Source organism: Acanthochromis polyacanthus, chromosome 16 (assembly GCF_021347895.1).
Source record: "Acanthochromis polyacanthus isolate Apoly-LR-REF ecotype Palm Island chromosome 16, KAUST_Apoly_ChrSc, whole genome shotgun sequence".
Lineage (NCBI taxonomy): Eukaryota > Metazoa > Chordata > Actinopteri > Pomacentridae > Acanthochromis > Acanthochromis polyacanthus.
The window spans coordinates 26606194-26629044 of NC_067128.1; the positions used below are offsets into that span (position 1 = coordinate 26606194).

The 22851-nt window shown below is 39.0% G+C and overlaps 2 protein-coding genes across 4 annotated transcripts in view; one reads left to right on the plus strand and one right to left on the minus strand.

Annotated features, from left to right (window-relative positions):
• The window catches only part of ptchd4 (patched domain containing 4), a 189900-nt gene that overhangs the window by 16729 nt on the left and 150320 nt on the right, over positions 1–22851 (minus strand). The window lies entirely within an intron of this gene.
• The window catches only part of opn5 (opsin 5), a 102568-nt gene that overhangs the window by 10983 nt on the left and 68734 nt on the right, over positions 1–22851 (plus strand). For 2 of the 3 annotated variants that reach the window (XM_051960673.1, XM_051960672.1), the window contains exon 2: positions 9038–9184. In XM_051960673.1, coding sequence (XP_051816633.1) covers positions 9052–9184 — 133 coding nt within the window. In that variant the 5' untranslated portion in view covers positions 9038–9051. Of the gene's footprint in view, positions 1–9037; positions 9185–18132; positions 18291–22851 lie in introns of those variants that run through there. The other variant, XM_051960674.1, reaches the window with a different exon arrangement.

Genomic DNA, 22851 nt, shown 5'->3' on the forward strand with positions numbered 1-22851 from the left:
GTTTGTTCATACAGTCTCCAAATTGAATAAACATTATTTACATCAGATTCTGAAGACTGCTCAAAGATTCTTACTTGAAAACTTTTTGAAGACTCCAAGTTTTGATCCGGAATGGATTTTTGACTTTGTGTTTGACAAAGCTGCCTGATCATCACTGGCCCTTAGCATGCAGACTGAGTCACAACATCAGCTGGGATAGACTCCAGCCCCCCGCAACCCTAATGAGGATTAAGTGGTATATAGATGTCACAGTTGCTGCAACATATAGTTACATTTCTAGTGCACGTTTGCTGCATCTATGATGTACATTCAACACAGAGGTATAAATCAAGCGTTTAGAAGATCCTACATTACCAACAAAGACTCTTTCACCACCTTTTCACACTCCTGTCACTCCAACACTTAAAATGGCAGACTTCAACGCACAGAGACATTTTGCACAACAGACCATAACAATGATAAACACCTTCAGTGCCACTGCCCCTGACCCCTTCCCCAACACATTCCTACATGACCATTCACCATCATAGCCTTTAGGCCAAAGTCACACCTGACATAAACACATCAAAAACAAATATGCTGTTGTTTTTAGTGAGGTAACAACCAATATTCCCAAGCCTAGCCTGCCGTAATTTAAAAGAAGTAAAAGAAACTGACATTTTGCCTGTTGATGCGGTTTAAATTGAATGAGACTAATGTTCATGAATGGCTCAGGAAGCATTCATGAAGACGCTGTTAAAAGAATCATATGCAGTCCAGAGCATCTCCAGATAGGTCTGAGTGCTCTGATCAAACCATCCTCTAAATACATCTTTGTTGCATCCTCACCTGGAGCTGTTGACATCTGATCTGATCACCAACGACACATGTTAATGGTGTGTGTGAAATCGAGGCAACCCTTAGAGCTGACACTTGCGCATCGCTGTGTAATTGCATACCCGGTACATCAAGAGAGAGTACACCTCTCTCTTGATGCTACAATACACATATTTTTTCATTGCCCTGGCATAATTCGCACTCTTTAAGTTAGTATACATATATGGAGCTTAAGTGTAAGTATGTGTGCATAAGCAGGGACATGAACGTGTGTTTGGATACATCTGCCTTACATCTTTGAGCGATAGCAAACAGAATTTTATTGCACTAATAACGTGTATATTTCTGTATATGATAATACGATAAGATCAGAGCAACTCTGGCTGGCTACTACATCATGCAAATATAAATAATACAAATCAATCCTTTGTAATCCTGGAAAGAAGTCTTTCTTTGATTTTGTGTCTTAGGCAGAAAAACTAAAATCATCATCCTACGCATTGAGCTGGTTCCTTCTGGTTTTAGCAGCAGTTAGGGGTTTGACACTGCCTGTCTAGTATCAGCTATCAGTTAGTGAATCTCTGAAATATTTCACAGCTTAAGAGTCAGATATTGTTTGGTATAGCAAATGAGGGAAGATGACTATGAGCAAGGAAATTAATGGTGAGAATGGGAAACAAAATAGTAACAGTAATAATCTAGGGGAAAATATGGGGCAAATACCTAACAAGGAGGAAATTTTCTCAGTGGTCAAACACACAAAATTAGCATTCACACATTCTCTCGATTCACCAAAAACTTCTGAACATCTTTTGAAAATCTGAAGACTCTAGAACATATACATCAAGAGATATGGGGAATCTGAAAATGGCATCTCATTCAATTTCTAAGTCATGAGAGATTTACTGCAATCAGAGCTGCCAGAGTCAGGAAACTGGACCATATTACACCGGTCCTCAGATCTGGCTTCCTGTTAGTCAAAGGCTAGAGGTCAAAATTTTACTCTTTGTTTACATGGTGTTGGACCCAAACACACCCTGGACTTATTAGCTCCATATGAAGCATCCAGAGCCCTCAGGTCATCGGGGACAGGGTGATTGTGTGTAACCAGAATCAGAACCAAGACTAGTGAAGCAGTATTCAGCTATTATGCTCCTCACCTGTGGAACAAACTTGTCTAAACACCTGAGGTCTGCTCAAACTGTCGGCTCTTTTATATCAGATCAGACATGAAAACCATATTGTTTACTGTGATCTCCTCATAGAAGCTAAATCTATTGTTTTGACTTTTAATGCAGGTTTGTGTTTTATTTCTATGATTTTAACGTATGATCTTGATGTCTACTTTTAAATCATCATCAGAATGAATTTTCTGAATGTTTTTCTTTGCCACTGTAGCACCATGAATTGCCTTGTGTATGAATTGTTCTATCCAAATTAATTTGCCTTGCCGTGCCAAAATTCTATTGGGTGAAAATTTTTTAAAATATTGGAATTTCCACCGAAATGGGGAGATGTCAGATTGAGATGTCAGAGATCTTTCCTACAAGAGACTCAAGTTGACTCACTTAGCTGGTAAAGAGAGCTAAACGGGTAGAAAGCTAAAGATTTTTTCCCTTAGAAATTAGTGACCAATTTAAGAACAATGGGCCTCATTCATGAAGCGTTCATAAGAACAAATCTGTTCTTAGAGCCTTTTTAAGAAGATTTTTGGCATTCACGAATGTGTTCTTAACTGACCTGTTCTTAAAAGTAAGAACAAATTCTAAGAACACTCAGGAGGACTCTTACGCACAAAAAATCTGCTCTTTTAGAATTTTGTTACAGTCAAAACTGATCCAAAAATTTGAATTTCTTTCTTAAAATGATTCAAATATTGCCACAAATTATTTAATTTAAAACTAGATTTATTCAAGTGAATTTTAGTGATCAATGGTTTTATAGTTCAGTGCCAGTTAAACTCAAAATCAGATTTTAGATCTGAAGCTGCACTTGGTCACATTAACTTGTTTGGAGGTCTGTGGGAGGTACAAGCGCAATGACCACTACGACGTGCACGCGCGAAGACCGCCGCCACGTGCACGCGCCCCGGTGTGCACGCGCGCGCTGACCGGGGAGACAAGGCGGACATGGCCTGGGCAGTTTTACTTGTCACTGCAGCAGAGGCAGAGGGTGTTTTATTACGACAGACACCCTTTCTGAGTATAAAAGTTTAGCTGTCTCAGGTCAGACTTTATTGGCTGTTTGAAGCTCTGTCATCTGCAGAAATGACCATCACTCTGGTGGGCGGAGTTTCACCTGCACTCCAGTGCTCACGTGTCTCAAACACCCTCTTGCTCTTGCTGCTGCCTTATAAGGAAGTTTAGAGGGTGTACCTTTTACATTTACAAGTCAATACAATGTAAATGTCATGTTAATGAGAGGGGAGGGTGTTCGTAGAGACTGTTCTTGAATCCGGCGCATCTCCCTCCTAAGAACAGATTTGGCTTGTCAAGAACGCTTCGTGAATCCGTTTCATTAGTTTGTTTTTTTAAATAATTATGTTAATCAACAATTCAAAAGTAATGGCTGTTTTTGATTATTTAATTTAATACATTTTTATTTATTGTTACTTTTGTGAGTTTCAAGTGATTTCAGTGAGAATTGTGGGTTTTTCCTTCTTTAACTGAGGGGTACCAACAATTTTGTCCACGTGTGTACTGATGATCTAGTGCCCTGGTAGTTGAGATAATGATGAGTTGTCATTTTGTCATGATTCATTGCACATGGGTTGGTCACTTTGCAAAAGTGAACCAAATACACACCAAGCAATACTCAGTGAGTATCTGCACAATTTGAGAATGGGTTTTGAAGGCCTATATAAAGGCCCAAAAAAGGCCACCATTGTTAGTCCAGTGAACAGCATCATGCCGCGTCTATCACATGAACAACGTCTCCGGGCACTGGGTATGGTGGAGGCCGGTTTGAGCTACAGTGATGTAGTCAGGCGTACGGGCTGTTCCCAACCCACAATCAGAAGCTTGGTCCAAAGCATACGCCGACGGATTGCTGCTTGCATCGAAGCAAATGGAGGCCATACTCGGTATTGACTGTTGTGACTTTGTGTTTGGCAGGTGCTGTTTTCTTTTGTGAAATTCTTTATTTTGAAATCATTCTTGAAACTTTAGATTTTTGTTTCTGTATGCCAATATACTAAACAAATGATTCATATGAAGAAAATCCAGTTTCGGGCTTCAAAATAAAAATTATGTTGAAAAATATGGTCTCAAAGTTTGTATTGACTGTCAGTGTATATACAACAACAAAAATTGGAGGCTTTGGTGGTTTTGATTTACAAATTGTGCAGTAAGGTATGTTCTTTATTGTTACTGTTTACAGTGTAGCATGCTGAACTATTCATTTTACACACTCGCATGCTTCCCTGTGATTCAACTTACTCATGGGATGTAAGACTGACACTGTAGGTTGTATCTTTAAATCTAAAATATTACATTTTTTGGCCACTTAGGTGCAATGTAGTAACGCAACACTGACATACTACAGACCTACTTCACAGTCCAGCAAATTAGAATTCACTTTGAGTGACGTTTCTCCCCACTTGACAGATTTCAGTTCACCTTGTAGCCCTCTTTCTGTTGGCCACCAATTAGTGAGCCCAGTATGGTAGTCTTTAGCAGCTGCTTGCTCTACTGTGTTCACCAGCTGAGAAACACTATCTCCAGAGAAGGTAATTATTTTCTTCAGTTTTATTGCTTTAATCCACCTTTTCCTAATACAAATTGGCATGTGATCCATTAATAGAAAAATATTGATTCTAGCCACTTTATGCAGTATTTTACTTGGAGCATGAAGAATATTGGGGTTTTGTGGGTGCTATATTAGTTGTGATGGAAAATCAATAATTCTAACAAGGGCATGGTCACTTGTTTACTTCACATACGCTTCCTCTCCTCAGTAACCTGACTGGCCGTCTGTGGTATGTTTGCACAAATAGCACATTTCATTGATGCAGCTGCATGGAATTAACTGTTGTCATGGATGCTAGTTGTGCAGGTGTGAGGGATTTCTTAGGAAAGGTTTAGCATTGTGGGGCAAATTTTCAATAAAAGTGCAATGAGAATTACATCTGATATGTTGTGATATTTGTTTTTTGCCTTGCTGCCAGCATCTGTGCTTGTTTTGAGGCATGCTGTCCTCATAAAGGCCACATCAGTGAAAACATGAGGAAAAAAAAAACGAGGCATTTAAAACAATCAATAGTTTGGTCCACTGAGGCAATGGCTAGTGCAAAGGTAGCAGAATAATAACACTGACATTAAACTACCATTATCTACCAATCAATTCAGCCCTTTGAGTTAGTCTGATTATTTTTTTTCCTTTGTGTCAATTGGAGTACTATTCCCTGCTTCTACTGCTACTATTACCATTGCTGCTGTTGAAAATACAGTGTCTATCTTACCCATCATGTACTGTAATAATGAGGTTGAGCACCGAAGTACTTCGAATCCCAACATTATGTCATATCCACCATACATATATCCTATTCTAACCTGAATGAACCGAAAGGAAATGTTGATTTCATCTGTATCCATTAATATGAGATGCGCTTAGATAGTAAAACACGTCTGATCCAGTGCAATCTGTCTGATCTTGCACCTGACTATCAGTAGTACAAAAACTGTGAGCTTTGTGGAGTGACGTAGAAACAAAGAGTGAAGGTGGAGTGGCGGAAGAATATGCACTTCATGTGACTTTTGCACCAAAGACAATAAATTGCCCCCTGCTTCAGACCAATAATTAATGTTGTCTTTTTTTTTTTTTAAACCAGTGACTTTTTCTAACCATCATCTTAATCAGTGTGACATTCACCACACATTAATTATACTGCAATTGCATGCACCAATGCTGTATGATAATCATTTATTTTTATCTGATGTGACCAGGAGTTGCTTCCAGGATGTGAGACTGTTCGGTCCAGTGATCTGTACACACATGAGCCATGCTGCTAATTTTAATGCTGTCTTGTAAATGCCCTTACCAGACTGCCTTAATTACAATATTGGCAGTTATCTCCTCATTATGCTCTAATTATGCATGCAAGACCATATGATGAAAAATTCTCCTCTTGGTCTGCTCAGTTATAATGTTCAGTACTCTAAGGTCTTGACTTGAATGTGTAAAGTGTCCTGAGATGACAGAAGCTATGATTTGAAGGTGTATTGTTGAATTGAATAGAGATTTTGTGCAAAAAGAAAACCTTCTAAACTAAGCTAACTATACTAAGTCTCTGATGTTTATTAATTAGGAACTTTTAGCAGGAAATCACTGTCAACTCTACTACCGTTATATACAGTATGTAGTTTTCATGTAAAAAATCATTAAAAGACTGCAAAAGCAATACAAACAATCATAATGTGGCAACTCTCTTTTATCTAGAGGCCTACTGAGCCATCAAGCTTATACATCAATCAATAACAACATTAAAACCTCTGACAGTTGAGGTGAACAAGATTAGTCATTATAATGGCACCTGTTGAAGGGTGGAATTCATTAGGCAGGAATAACAATCAGTTCTTGAAGTTGATATGTTGGACACAGGAAAAATGGGCAAAGTGTCAGGATCTGAGTGATTCTGACAGGGGCCAAATTTTGATGAACAGATGACTGGGTCGGGGGATTTTCTATTATTATAGAAGCTGTCCAAGAACGCATAACCGGTAAACCAGCAACAAGGCCATGGGTGCTTGAGGTTCATTGAACTGCATGGGGAGTGAATTCTGCCCCATGTGATCCAAGTTCACAGAAGAGATGTCTTAGCAGAAATGACCTATGATGGAAAGGTGCCAGAACACACAGTGCATCACAGTGTGCTCCTGTTGGTCTGCAGATCAGTCAGAGTGCCTATCCATTCTTATTAAAATCCAAAAATCCACTCTGCTCAAGCCACAATAAACTATACTGTAGCTTTAGTAAGCTCATTTGAAGCACCCTCAGACAGAACGTTACTATACAGCATTTTTATAAAGGTCTTACCTTCACCCACATTTTTCCCAGATTATCAGTTCAGCATAGCTTGCACACATGAATACTAGTTGCGTCTTTGAATGAAAAGAGGCAACCTAAGTATACATTATGTCAATTTTGTAAGCTTAGGCTCAGGAAGATGAAGGCTTTAGTACTGCCAATTAATCTGTCCATGCAGCCGGAAGGCTTAGTAGCCACCTACACACACATTCGACATCATCGATTGAAATGTCCAAGTCCATTGTCCTTAGTGCTTTCTTTTATTTTTCACTTTAAATACATTTTCCTAATAATATATTAAAAAGCTTTCCCTACTAATCTGCTCTGTTATGCAAATCTCAATGTTGAAACTGACTTGATTTTATATGCAATCAAATCTAAGATGAGAATATTCCTGTTTAGAGAATAATAGTGACATAAATAAATAAAATACAGTAATCAGGGTGTTCAGGAACCCTCATGTTTTATGTGCTCACTCAAGTGCTAAAACAATATAGATGTTTTTGTTTTTTTCCATTTATTTTAAGGGGATAAACTCTTTATATTAACATTAGATCAGAAGACTGTTTTTTAAAAGTGTCATTTGAGATTATAACCATTGAACACGATTATTCATTGTCATTTAAAGATGTTTATACTGCAGTTTCACATTCAAGGTATTGATAGTATTGGATTGGTCAAAATTATACTTCCCAGTATCTCAAATATCATTACGACTAGTTCGAATCATTGTGCGTGATGCTGTGAGGCTTCCTGTTGGGTACTGATCCAGCAAAGCATTTGAACAGAAGTACCAGTGGCTGCTGTGATGGATAAGATTGCTATAAATTGCTGGGGAATAGGAAAAGCTCATCAACAAGACATTTGTGGAGAATGAGAGCTTCATAAATTAGACTTGTGGTCGATATTTAGGAGAACTTTGGCCTCAAGCTGCTCTGACATGGCAGTAAATCATTTTGTCTCATGGGGTTTCTGTTGCTGTAATACAATGTGGTGTGCAAACTCCTGTGGATCTCCTGCTACCCATTTGTTGTAGCTTCTGACATAACTACAGATATCTGAAAATCATTCAGTGTAGTTAATGTTAAGAACTAGGTGGGTGAACCCAAGCAGCAGGCACAGACAGGCGGGTAACTTAGTAATGAATTTGTTTTAACAGAAAAACACTCTCAACGGGAGGTACAGGGAAGGAACTGAACGGGGACTCAAACTGAAACTAAAGGGGACAGCTCACGGCCAGGGTGGGAGCTAAACTAAGTAAAAAGGGAACTGGTGACTCACATTAGTCCAGGGGAAGAATCGGGAGACGAGATGGGGCAGAACTGAAGCTGCCGGTCGGGGATGTGGCGGAGACGGCAGAGCAGGCGGAATCTGGGCAGACGAAGGGGGTGCAGATCGGAGGAGGGGTGACGAGCAGACGAGGGTTTTCCGGGGTGAAGAGAGGAAGACAGAGCAGGCAAGGTAATCCAAAGGGGAACAGAGTCCAGACGGCGAAGTGCATGTGACGAGGTGCAGCATGTAGAGAGCGGAGTGCAATGATCCAGCGTCTGAGCCGAGGAGAGAGCCAGGCTTTATACTGTGCTGATTACTCATTGTGAGCAGCTCCGCTTCGTCACAGCCAACACAATCAGCTGGAGCGCAGAGCTGGAGAGGGCGGGGCCATGACAGTTAATACTTCAGTTGAAAGTATCTGTAAATACGCTTTCAAGGCATCAATAAAATTGCAATATATAAAACCTCATTCTGACTCTAATTGAAACATAATTATAGATACCTAAGAGGGGCAATGTAGATATGTTAAATTGAGGGAAATTAAGATATCTTGAACTACAATTGTGACCATTTAGATTACATTTCTGAAATGTTCTTTTTGAAAAGAAGTAACTTAATTTGAGATATCTGCAATACATATCCAGTTTTACCAATAAACTATGAAACAGTTTACCCTATGAGATTGTTTTTGTGTTCGTTGGTTCATGTTTGTGACTGCTAACTTGTGTTGCTATGGAGCTTGCAAGTCTTTGAACTGAAAGCCTCGTGATTTATTCGACATGTTTTTGCATTTCGTACACTGCATGTCCAGGTAGATTCATGTTGTTGGGTGTCCTGTTTACTGAATGCCGTTTTGTGTGTTTGAGACCTGTTTTGAATTTCAGGAAGCAGGTCCATTGTTTCAGCCTTTTCCTCCACTTCACAGGGCTTTCCCCGCTGATGGCAGTGATGGAGAATGTGACGTGGCCTCACCAATCATACGTCCCTCATTATCTCCTCCGTGGTGACCCCTTTGCCTCGAAACTCTCCAGGGAGGCGGATATCATTGCAGCCTTGTACATCTTCATCATAGGTCAGTCTTCTTATTAAAAAGAATCGTCCACAAATTCTTGCAAAATCTCTGTTTTGCTTCAATCCTAATGTTCTAGGATATAGTCCAACTCTGTGCTGTTTGATTGAGAACAGACCATTGAGAAGCAGTTTAGTTCTACTTCCCAGATGTTGATGTGCTGGACATGCAGGAAGGAAGTGTTTTCTAAGGTTTGGGTTTACTTTGGCTGACAATAAAGGAAGTCTACAATTGTTCAGATGAAAAAAGTAGGAAATTCCTCAACACCTTTAAACACTGTGTCACTAGGATTTACGTGATAAAAAGAATATGCAGTGTGGCACATAATGTTTAGACAGCATTACCATAATAAACAAAGACAAGAAGACTACACGGGTGTATCAGGCTAGTTAAGAATAATTCTATACATGCACACATATATATATGTGTGTGTGTGTGTGTATACATATATATGCAAATTTGTGCACACAAATGAGTAATCATCCTTTTAGATGCTCACAAATTCCTCATTTTTACACCCAACTTAACGTGTGGTAAATAATATTTAAAATGTATTTTAAATACACATCAACTTATCTCTATCCAAAAACCATGCAAAAATGAATTAGACTGATTTGTATTAGCCTGTCCATTATCTTCTACTGTTTATTTTGTCACACAGAAACTGTTAGCTAAACAGTGCTACATGTCCCACTAACTGGTAAGAGCTGAACCTGACCAGTGTTGCTAAAAAAATGTTAAAAAATTTATTACAAATGAGCAAAAATGTGTGAAGGGGACAAATATACATGTAATGATGGTAAAAATGTAACTACATTGATGTGGAAAAATGCAATTCAGGTTTTTTTTTGCAGTTGCTAACTTGCTGCTAACTTTCAAATTACTGCACAAAGCAGCGACACCAAACTCTTACTTCAGTTCTCACCATAACCTGAGTGCTGATGTTAATGCAGCACAAAAACCTCACAAATAAATTCATTACTGAATAATTGACAGTAGAAATCACAAGGCAGTGGTCAACCAAAATGACCCTTTTTTAACAGCCGTCATCAGCAGTTCACAGTTCTGAGTCGCGACCCAGCTGAGAAAGTGACGCACACTGAAGAGGCATACAAACTGATGTCTTGTTATGTTTCTTTTATGAGTGGCAAATTGCTATAGGCCACATTTTTTTGGACACTTTCACCGTTCGCTTACGCAGAAATACACCACAAGAAGTCAGTGTTATTACACTGTAAGTCAGTAAGCTAGAACACCACAGCTGCAAATTTTTGCTTTAGTTAATCTGACTTTTAACTACTGACTAGTTTACTGATTAGTTAATTAGGGTAAACATTCCAGTTATTTTTCCTCAAAATCAGCAATGTGTCCACATTGATTTTATTCATCAGTTTTGACCTTTTTAGGGTATTTTGCAGATACAAGGACCAGCAGATATTAAAAAGCTTTCCCTACGAATGAAAAGACAGCAATTAGCGTGGTTTTTCCTTTTTTCCTCAGTGTATCGTCCAGAATAATGCCTTTACGTTTTCTTCTTCAGGTGGACTTTCATTGTGCTAGTGCTACCATGGTAATCAACTGAAACTTTGCACAGCATACAAATTAAGAAGCCTTGATTTTTTTAGAAAACTTAATCCTGAACAAAATCTGACTTGGCTGCAAACATTTTCTGTTGCTGTAGCTCTCAGTGCACCTGACTAAAGATGGAAGCCAGCAATGATTGCTGTCGTGATTCAGCAATTTCTAAATACTATGGAAAGTTAGTTGAATAATGAATTAACACATTTTAGGAAAAATGCAGAAACTATGTGCCAGTTTAGATTAGTGATATTGATGCCTTTTCATCTCTAATGAAAAATGGCATTGCTCTGGAAAAAGTAAAGCTTAACATGTGCAGCTTGCATTCAGTGATTTTGGCATATGCTCAGAAATTTGTAAGTTAAACCATGTTTTGTTTTCTTTCTAATTATATCACAAGCAGAAATTAAGTGACTAGAGTCTCTGATTAACTCATTTGTGACTGCAACCCAAGAGTTAGTTTCTGCTCTTAAGGGATCCCCCACAAAAATAAGAAGAAACTTCACAAATACGGCAGTAAGTTGTGGTTGACGAGAAAGTGGACAAACAAACTTCAGCAAGCACATTTCTTTTAGCCGTTTTTCTGTCAAATTTGTTGGATGTGTAGACGGACAAGACAACATGTCTTATAGTGGTTAAACTCCTCACTCCATTGGGCTCCTCCTCAAATCTTACAAAATATGTAGACTAATATTACAACATAAATAGTGTCATAGTTTCCTCTAAAATCTTTTGGAGTTCATATTTGAATGAGCCCAAAAATAGTTTATTTAATTGGCAGATGACCAACTGCAATTACTAAGGATGAGCAGCAAATCAAATTAGGGATTTTTTTCTGGTAATAACATCATTCTGGAAGTGCTTCAGGCATGCAATGCTAAGGGAGGTCATTGTTTCGACAAGCCTGGATGCAGTACAAGTTCAGAAATGACTTATAGGTGTGCTCTTTTTATCATCACAGCATTCTGCTGAGGCTTTTTTGTACACCGAGAAAAATCTAATTATATATTCAGGTTTGTAAAATGGGCAGTTTGTTTTTAATTGGGTTAGTTGGGTTAATTTCGAGCAATAATATGTCAGGAGAACATGGTTTGAGGTGGATGACACCACCTCAAGTGAATTTTGTGAAAGAGCTCCTGCTATATTGACCTTCTTCAGAATTTTACTTGTGAACACTGATAGCTGGCATTACAGTTGCAGGTGCTTGTGCACCCGTATAACATTCATGTCCACCCTATAATATGGACATAATTGATTGAGTTGTGGGGTTATAAGAGGTGTCTTATGTGTTTTGTGTTTAATTTTTGTTGCACCGTGATATATGAGGCATTTTATTTCCTGGAATAATAAAAAACAGATGCACTCAATTTCTTTTTAACCTTTAGTTTACCATTAAGGCCCTCTTTTTTGAGATACTTGGCAATGAAGGTGCACCATTATACAGATGTACAAAATCAATCATGAAAACAAATGAAAATGGTCAAAAGTAAAACATATTTAAACCACCAAGGAACTAAAGACGCACAAAAGAAAATCCATTTCAGGACTAGCAGCTACACGTCTTTTCAGAGACAACATCATGACTTTGTAGTGAGTTCTGAAGGTTTTTCCAGGTATAGGGGTCAACATAGGAGAAAGTCGCTCTACCAAGTTTAGAACAAATCATATGAACCCTGTATTGGTACAATTTTGTACATATTTGTAGGAAGCTATTTATTCAATAAGGCCAACTGTTAGTGATGTGCCAGATCTTAAGAGCGACCTCTGGCAATGATCATAGACCACTTTTTCTGAGCATTTAGAGCAAACTTTACATCACAGAATGAGGCTAGTAACATGTTCTTAATTTTACTTGTCACTAACTGTATGCAAATATTGAAATATGTCCCTCATTACTTGTCTGCTGGTAGATTTCTGCTTTGTATTCTGCTCTTGCTACCATTAGTAAAAACAAATCACATTTGTCCTTTGCCTTCTCTGACATAAAATATAGTGTATGTGGCTGTGGAAAGCCTGAAAACAATGGATAGGGGAGAAAATGTACCATTTGTGAAACAACAATACAATTATAATTGTTTTACTCCAACAGTGAAGAAAGCTGCAAAATCTAATGATTCTTGGTCAAAGTCTGGAGCTGTAAGGAGCATTGTCAGTCTGTGGTGTTTGGATGTTGTTATTAATAGACGTTAGGATGGTAAAAACAAAGTAGAAGTGGATCCAAATGCTTAACTCAGAAAACAAAGAGCAGAGATTAAACAGGTATATTAGATGGCTTAATATGGGTTTGGAATTGCTTGAAGTAAATGGTGAGCAGGTAGTCAGTGGTGGTTTGAGATGCAGGCTTATTCCCGAGAGGACACGCTGAGTTGGTTAGACTGTTGTGGAACTTGAAGTGATGGCATGGAAAATAAAACAAGATGTGTTGTTCGAGGCTGGGCTTCTGGTTAAACCGCTGAGTATGAACCTGAAGCAGACAATGGTGCTGCTTGAAAAGAAACGCAGACAAACTGGAGGAGACAGACTGGAGCAGAGAGTTGGCCTGAAGCAGGGATCACACTAAAATCCAAACAGGTTTTGAAACTGGGCTGCACATAGGTACAAACTTTAGATACTCTCAGGAATGCTCCTAATATAGGATTGGCAAATAATGGAGCATCACACGCTGCAAAATGTTATTAAGATTATTGTACCAAAAGGAGCAAATAGAGAGCAGAATGTCACCTCACCTGACCTCATGGGGAAACAGATGGAAATGAAATGGAGACTGCAGTGCAACAACCTGTGATGCTAATATTACTTTCCAGTGAGATCAAACAAAATCCGAAAAGCCATGAGAAAATGTTCAGGAGGATGCAGGCTGGATGTAAGATTTGAACTGTAAGCTTTATTGTCTGTAGCAAACATTAGCCTCAAGGATTAGAATGTTTAGCATTGCTTGACAATATTGTCCACAGCTCTGGGCGCAAGCATGAAGATTGCAACCATCTGTTTGACATTAAACCTTTTGGGTTTTTTTTTGACTGCAATATACATTGAATGTCAAAGCAAAAGGTCAGGAGAGCAGGAAGACTGTGGAGCTCTTCTGTCCAGTCAACCTGCTCAGTCTGTAGCATTTCCTAGGGAAAATTGTGGATTTTGCTTTGTAACTCTTGTAAGTTAGCTCTTGTCAGATAACTCTTGTCAGAGTTATCTGTGTGGATTTGGGGAGTTAGAAAGACATCTAGCACCAAGTTGTGAATTATAGCATTACTTCAGTGATAATTTATTGACTATATTTCAAGTGTAATGAAATACACAGGGTGTAATAGATCTCCAAGACTGCTAGAATGATTAAAAGCAAGCTAAATCCCTTATATGTGGTTCATTGTCAATTTACAAGTGAGATTTACAAGTGAGATTCCAAAGCAGCGTCTTTTCTGCTGCCGACAACCTGGATTATTCCATACAGCAACCTTCAGCTTCTCTTTATTTCCCCAAATACAAAAAAATAGTGTGATTAGGGGATACTGTACACTATAGATTATTATTGACAAAGTAGATCTACTCTCTCTGGTTAAATCCATTCGACAGCCATTTTGCTATTGTATGCTGTGTCTACCATCTTTAAACAAGGATGATGCATTTTCTGTGTCTAAACAGAAAAAAAGGGAAAGGCAATCCCTGACCTTGGAAACTGTAGTATTAAAAGATGCTTTTAGACCACTCACATGCCTTTTTCCCCAGAGCCTTTTTCCCTACATCTCACTGTCTTTGAAGCAGCTGCCATCTCCTGTTAGTGCCTGATGTGAAAAGTTCTGTGCACATTTTTCAGGCTTCAAAAGGTCTCGCTTGTCATTCACTCTGAATAGGGCGATGTCACCTGCCGCCCAGCTTCTTTGATTTGGTTGCGTTTTTTGCAGGGCGAAGTAAATAAAAGTCTACAACGTTCAAGTCCCGGTCAATCGAATTTATGCCAAATGCAAGACTTGGCCAACCTTCAAGCATTATTGCGATCCATGCATATAAGTCCAGCCCTTGTAAAAACAGATATCATCTTCACATCTCTTCCCACCATCACATGCACATACATAGATTATCACGTCAGCTGTATGTAGGCCATGTGATAATCCTGAGGAGGCTACAATAAATCAAAGGCCTGACAAGAGCATTTCAGTCAGTTTATTGGTCTGTGTAGACACAGATCCCACACAACAAAGGATTCACTGGAAGTCTTTTATGTGTCTGTTGACTGAGAGGAGGTCTGCTGATGAGCTTATATCAGCACTGGAATGCGAATGCAATTAACGTGGGCAATCATGTGCTATATTGGTTACCATCTGGCATTCTCGGTTCCTTTGTACATCTGGTATAAATAAGCTGTTCTCACCTCTGTTTTCTCAGTTTTGGTTTTTTTTGTGAGCAGGCAGTTATCCAAAACCATTTGTCCAATCGGTGTGGAAAAACTGCAAAAGGCAGCTGTTCTATAATAACAATAAACATGAAATGCGTTTAAATAGCTTTATCCGATCTTAATGCGTCATCAGTCTCCTTCATGCACTTAGCTGCTGGTTTGTTAGGCACGCAAAACTGAACTAAAGCAGTTTAATCAATCAGTCCTTCAGGAAATACATCCTTCATGAACCATCTGATGTTCAGTTCCTTTTCTAATTGTCTTAGACAGGTACCGATTCAACTATGATCCTTGAGGACGCAGCAGATATTGGTGCTGCTGAAAAGTATAATATTATACTGACTGGTGTTTCTTGGCTAAAGACGCAGCAATGTGGATAGCATACGAACATGTGGTTCTCTTCAAACAACAGTAGGTTAGCACTACTCAGCATCGAAAGTTGTACTCCCGCTCATATCAAACACATAAAGGTATGTGGGGAACTTTTAACAGGACATAGCAGCTACTGAAACCGTGCCAGTGATTATTTCTTAAAGTGTGTCAAGCACAGTATATGGACAGACCACAGGATTTCTGGAGAATTTAGCACTTCCCACTGTGTCAATAGATGAAAAGCAAGCACAAATCAAAGCAGCCCCAAAGTCAGGCAGCAACGACTTCAATTGCAACTCACTTAATGAGGACTTGTAAAGCTGTGGAGAGCAGAGAATCTCTTTGCATGTTCTGTCTTCATACCAAGCTTTAAGTGCCACTTGTTTTCCAGTTACAAGCACAGATAGAGTACTAATGATTTGAATGTATGTAAAAAAAAAAGACATAACATTTACCCTTCTGGTTTCAGATGTGGGAGTATGAATGGGCCTTAACAAGAGCACCTTTATGTACAAAACAGTGCAGTTCAACAGCAGCACAAATTGGAGTCTCCGAAACTGAAGGTTTCAACTGTTGTGTAGTCATGACTTAAACAATAAAAAGACCAATATATAGTGTACTTAAAATTTTGTGCTTTTTTTATTACCAGTGGATCAAATTGCTGTGTGTATTGTGTAGTAACTCCGTAGATCCCTTCAGCACATCAACAAACAGTAGCAACTACATAATGAACACAGCAGAGCCTTCAGACCCAGATTTTTTTCCCCTCAGAAGCTAATGGAAACTCCGCTACATCTCAGTAGAGTGAATATAGGACTTGCATAACTTCTTACATAACACAAATGTCAGCAAGGTACTTTTGTAAGACCCCAAGCTGTAAATAGTTTGCTGTGTATATGACTTTATTCAGATATAGCAAACATTTTGGGGAAAAAGCACCAGTATTCCCATAATCTTTGAAATATAACATCTGAAACTAGACACTACAGCAAGATATATTTAATGTATGAGATCCATATGACCCCATTACCCTGCCTGGTTGTCTCATCCTCTCTGTGAAAGGAGAGCAGCTCTCTGATCTGTGCACTGCACCAGTTGACGGCCTTTTGTGCAAAACTGGTGTTGTTACCCCCCCCAAAAAATCCACACTAATCACTCTTTGCAGTCAAACCTGCAGCTTCCAGATGATGTCTAAGACTTGTAGTGTTTTAATTGAGATTTCTTCAACTGTTTTGGATTGGTAGTACATTCTACGGTATGTAGAAACCAAGCTCCAATCTCCAGAGTTGCAAGTCAGTGTGGAAATGCAGTTCCTCAAATGGCCACTTGAGACATCATTCAAACCCAATAGACCCCCATATTAAAATATTCAACTTTACAGCAGAACTAAACAGATTTACAGCCTGGTACAAAAAATGATTATGATGTTTGTAGCTAACTTTCCTGTTCATGATAACTGTACAGGTGGTGAGACTTTATGAAAGTCATCTGTTTCAACTGTGTTAAGGTCTAAAGTTATGCATCGTTAAAGGTGTGGCTGCTTTGAGTGGCTGGTGAGATTTAGAGAAAATGTTAAACTGCCATCGGATTACCAGAAAATAGTGCATGTCTGACAGGGGTCAACCGTTTCTCCATGTAATATTCATTCAATCGACTTAACCCGAAAATGTTTTACTGAAAAGATGTAAAATAATCTGTGTCCCTCCGTAGTTGTGCACTGTTTGATGTTGTGAAACAAAATAAAAACTATATACATATATATATATAAACCTACATAAAGAACGAGGCAATTGGAGAGAATAAATTGTCTTGAACAGGTGAGTTTGATTTGAAGAGAGGCAGAGAGTCAAATGAGTTCCAGAGTTTGGGAGGTGAGCAGCTGAAAGTCCTCCCATGGTGCTGAGGCGGGCAGAGGGTACTGTGAGGTGGATGGAGGAGGAAGATCTGAGAGAGCAGATGGAGGAGGCCATGTGAAGGTGATCACACAGATAGGACGGGGCAAGGTTCTGGATAATCTTAAATGTATACAGGAGGATTTTGAATTCTATTCTGAATCTGACAGGGAGCCAGTAGAGCTGCTGTAGGACAGGGGTGATGTGATGAAATGAGGGGGTTTTGAAGATGATGTGAGCAGCTGAGTTCTGGACCAGTTAAAGATTATAGAGGGATTTGTGAGGGAGACCAATAAGGAGAGGGCTACAATAATCAGTGTGGGAAGTGATGAAGCTGTGGACCAGGATAGAGGTAGTATAGGGGATGAGGGAGGGGCGAAGATGATTGATGTTGTGGAGATAGAAATATGCGGACGAGGTGATATTGATATGGGATTGTAAGGAAAGTGTGGAATCAAGGATGACACACAGACTCTTAACCTGAGGGGAGGGAGAAACTGAGGTACTGTCAATAGTAATTTTAAATAGTGTTGATTTTGTTCAATGAAAAGAATCTCTGTTTTGTCACTGTTTAGTTTTAGGAAGTCTGAGATGAATCAGGACTTTATTTCAGATAGGCAGTTAGTGAGGGAGGAGTGTGAAGTATGGAGTTGGGTTTACTGGATAGGTAGAGCTGGGTGTCATCCGCATAACAATGAAAATGAATGTTGTATTTACAGAAGATATTGTCAAGGGCAAGGAGATAGATGATGAAGAGAAGGTGCCCTGGGGCACACCTGAGGAGACGGAGGAGGACTGACTGCACTGCACTCAGATGATCTCCATTTCAGTAACTGTGCGGCTTCTAGCACCATTTGGCTATCCTCTAGAGAATTAGGTGAGTCACTTCACCAAATGTGGCTTGTGTGAATATTTGTGATTCATGCAGTGATATACTTCTGAGAAAATAAATTTATATAGACACAAATAAAGTCAATAAATATCTTTTTGTATTGGGAAATCATAGCTATAATGCTATCTTCATCGTTGTTTCTATGGTCACAGACAATAAATACCTGTAGAGGTATTGCAAAAATGAAATTATTCAACTTTTTTCCAATTCTTTTGATCATTTTTTCAAAAAAGACTCCAAAGAATAGCATGAATAAACATTTGTACCTAATATATTAGAAAGTAATACAATTGCTCTGTAAAGTGTTGTTATGTCTTCAGTACAATGCTGTGCATTAAGCTAGTCTGGATTTTAGGACTGTACAGACAATACTTGGAGGTAATAAACCTGACGGTCGCCAGCACAGGTCACAGCAAGTACACTATGCCCTTATGCCATTTTTCCTGTGTGTTATATAAAATATACCACATACATCAAGAAAAGTGCCATTTTAATACTCATAAAATAATCATACAAAACATAAAAATTCCTTAAAATTCAGATTTTTAATTTAGCACCAAAAAAAGAGTTGTAGTATGACCAGCAGGAGACAATTGATGACTCCAGTGATTTTGGTGATTGTACAGTGTGTAAGAGTGAAGTTATTGAATTTTATTACTAATAAAATGATAATTATAAAAAATACAAATTCCTTAAAATTCAGATTTTTCATTTAGCGCCAAAGCAAGAGTTGTAGTATGACCAGCAGGAGACAATTGATGGCTCCAGGGATTTTGGTGACTGTACAGTGTGTAAGAGTGAAGTTATTGAATTTTAATACTCATAAAATAATCATAAAAAATCCTTAAAATTCAATTTTTCATTTAGCACCAAACAAAGAGTTGTAGTATGACCAGCCGTAGCCGATTCATGGCTCCAGTGATTTTAGTGGCTCTACAGGGTACAAGAGTAAAGTTATTGAATAAATGTGTAGTGTCTCTTTTCGCTGTTGCAGCGGTTTTGCTATTTGCAGACGGTCCCTGTTCACTCGTTGCACTGCCGGCTGCTCATAGACGCCAATGTTATTTCTGTAGCTTGAAATACAGCGACTTTTGATAAAATTGGCCTTGTAGCACATTGTCTACCTTACAACGATTTGAAAGAGGCATCGTTCATGTTTTGACAACATATATCTCATGAGTTATTGATGCCGGAAGTCCGAATCTGTGAATATCTTTCCAACTTTACCGAACTCCGCCAGATTCATTGTAAACTAAACTAATGCACGTGTCTGAGTTTGCAAAGAACTAAAACTGGACTTAATTTACAGCAATTTAGGCTGTACAATGGGCTGATTCATACGCCAATTGCCACGATTCATAATCTCAAATTATGTTTGTTTTGTTATTAAGCCTCCTTAGCCTCCTCATTAGCCTCCTTGCATTAGAAGGCTAATGTGTCACCGGCCCGGCTCGTTAGCGTGCAAGCAAAGCAGTACCGTCTTTCGTCCATAAACTGTATATCAATTAAAACAGTACAGTTTCATGAAATAAATAAATTACAAGAAGTTGGATGTGTTATTTACTTGACCTGTGAGGCGTCACCTGCCCCGGTAGGTCCACCAGGTCCACCCGGCGTCTACTCTTTATAAATGGCGCATGCGCGTTTGGAGCAATCGGTGTTCGATTACCTTCCCCTGTGACCTATGTGACGTCATTCCAGTATTTTTCTACTCGTACCCATAAACTTGAATTCGTCCTCACAGGGAAGACTTCGTAGTCGTAGAAATTAGAGTTGCACTCACAACTTTGAGGTTCATACTCGTAAAAACAATCCTAACCCTTAATTTATCAAACTCATGCATATGACAGCAGAATTTTGTGTACAAATTTTTTATTAACATACAAATGTTTAACATTACGAATACGAATGGTTAGAATTGTGGATGAATACTTTTGACAGTAATCTTATTCCATAGCCAGTGAGAGAGGCCACCAAGACACTGGTGACATCTCTAAAGGAATTACAAGCTTTAGCACTCAGATTATGGACTGTACATGCAACAACGGTTGCCTGTTCTTTCCAGACAAAGCTTTATGGAAGAGAATGACACAGGCGATAAAGCTCATATTTAATCTTGACTAGATTCACCAGAAGGCATGAGGGAGACTCTGAGATCCACTGGAAGAAGATTCTTTGGTCTGAGGACATCAAAATGCAGCCTTTTGGTAATCAGATGTTTGACAGATGCATAACTCTGCATATTATTGGGTTCTGTAAAGCGTCTTGAGACGATTTGACTGTAATTGACGCTATATAAATAAAATTGAATTGAATTGAATTGAATTATCACAAACACACCGTCCTCACTGCCAAGCATGGTGGTGGCAGCATCATGATGTGTTGATTCTTCTCAACAACGGGCTCTGGAAGTCTTGTAAAGGTAGAGAGTAAAATGAATGTAGCAAAGAATGATAAAATCCAAGACAACAACCTGATGCTATATGCAAGAGAAGTGGGACTTAAGAGAGCATTTCATTTCCTGCAAGACAATGACACAAAGCTATGCAAAAATGGTGTAAAGACAACAAAGTGAATGTTGTGAAGTGATAGTCATAACCCAGAACTCAGTCTAGTTGAGAATGTGTGGCTGGACTTGAAAGAGGCTGTTGACAGAGCTAAATATACAGTCAATGAAAAAGCTGGTAAACCACTCTTGTTTTCTTCAATTTCTTGTTTATTTCAATGCTTTGTGCCACGTATATTCGCTAAAACAAAACAATGAACACGACAAAAAATGCAGCTGATGACAGAATGCTTTGTCATATTTGACATGCTTAAGCTTAATTGTATTCCCAGGGTATATAAGAGGCCATTTCATGTCATAAGCAGCACTGCACATGCAAAGGTCTAGAGTGGTTTCCTGCTTACATTCAAGTCGTGGCACAGCTCAGAAGTTGTCAGCTCTCACATAATACCTAAAACAAAAGAATTATGTGAAGCCACAAAGGCAGCCATCTTGGCACTGATGGAAATTGGCATGAGTTTGAGACAGGTACTGGAAAAACTGAAGATCTCCAAGACAGCCTTTCTTTACATCAAGAAAAAACAAGCCAAACATACTACCAAGTGCTAGCTGTTCACAGCAGGAACGTCTTATGTCTTACCGTTCAACTTACTGGTTAGGAGGAAGCCTGGAGAAGCCTACAAATCAGACTGTCTTGCCCCTACAGTAAAACGGGTGAATCAGTGACAATTTGGGACTGTTTCAGTATAGACTGAATAGGGCAAATGCAATTGTGTGAAGGACGAATGAACCAGGTCATGAATAGGGCTACTCTTGAAAACAGTCTTCTTCCATCAGCTGGAAAACTCTCCTGCCTCCAATGATTGGATTTTCCAACAATACAATGCCCCTTGCTATACGGCAAGGTCAGTTAAAGCCTGAATGGAGAACCAGAACATTCAAATCTTGGCCTGCTCAATCACCAGATCTAAATGCTATTGAAAACCTGTAGAAAATCATCAAATGCAAAATGGAGAACCACAAACCCAAAACAAAGCAAATTTGTTTGAATTTGTGCAACAAGAATGGGCTGCTGTGACAGCAAAACAATGTCAGAAGCTGACAGAGAGCATGCCAAGACGCATGGCTGCAGTCATCAGAAACAATGGTTATGCAATCAAGTACTGACTCCTGTGTGTATCATGTGACTTCAACAGACAGAAAAGAAAACGTGGAATGCCTAAAAGCACTGTTTTTGGCAGTACAATTCCATAGCTTTTGATGTAAGCACTTCAGTGATTGTGGTTATTATCAAGAAAACCATGGAAAATGGCTAGATATCAGCTCTTAAATTATATATGCACACACGCACGCGCACGCACACGCACACACACGTCTGGTTTGCCATTCCCGTGGGGACTTACCATTGACTTCCATTCATATCTAACCCATAACCCTAACCCTAACCTTAACCAACACGAAAACAATGCGTAACCCTAAAGAAACGTTTTTGCACTTTTACATTTTTTAGTAACAACAACATGGCCAAGAAAACACTGTTGCCACCCGTGGGGACCTCATTTTTGGTCCCCACCGTAAGACGAGTCCCCACCAATATAGGAAATAGTCATGTTGACATCCCCACCGGTATAGATAAACATGGACACAAATTACACACACACACACACACACACACACACATATATATATATATATATATATATATATATATATATATATATATATATACTTTTTTTAACCTCTGGGGATGCGCTGTCACCAGGATGGTGGCAGTGAATTCTCTGTAAATTGCATATTAGCGACTGTGACTGGTAGCGCGTTGACACTAAGCTCTTAGTCCAGACAGATTGCAGTCTGAGCATTTTCCTTCACATAAATCCTTCTCTCTGCCTGATTCCTGTTTTTTCTTTAGCTCTCTGTACAGTCAAGATAGAATTTATATTAAAAAAACTACTATGGCTGACTGACTGGGTTTTTCTCGGATCAGTAACATGTTGGTGCATTTCAGTGCATAGAGAGCAGATGGAAGCAAGTTTCTGG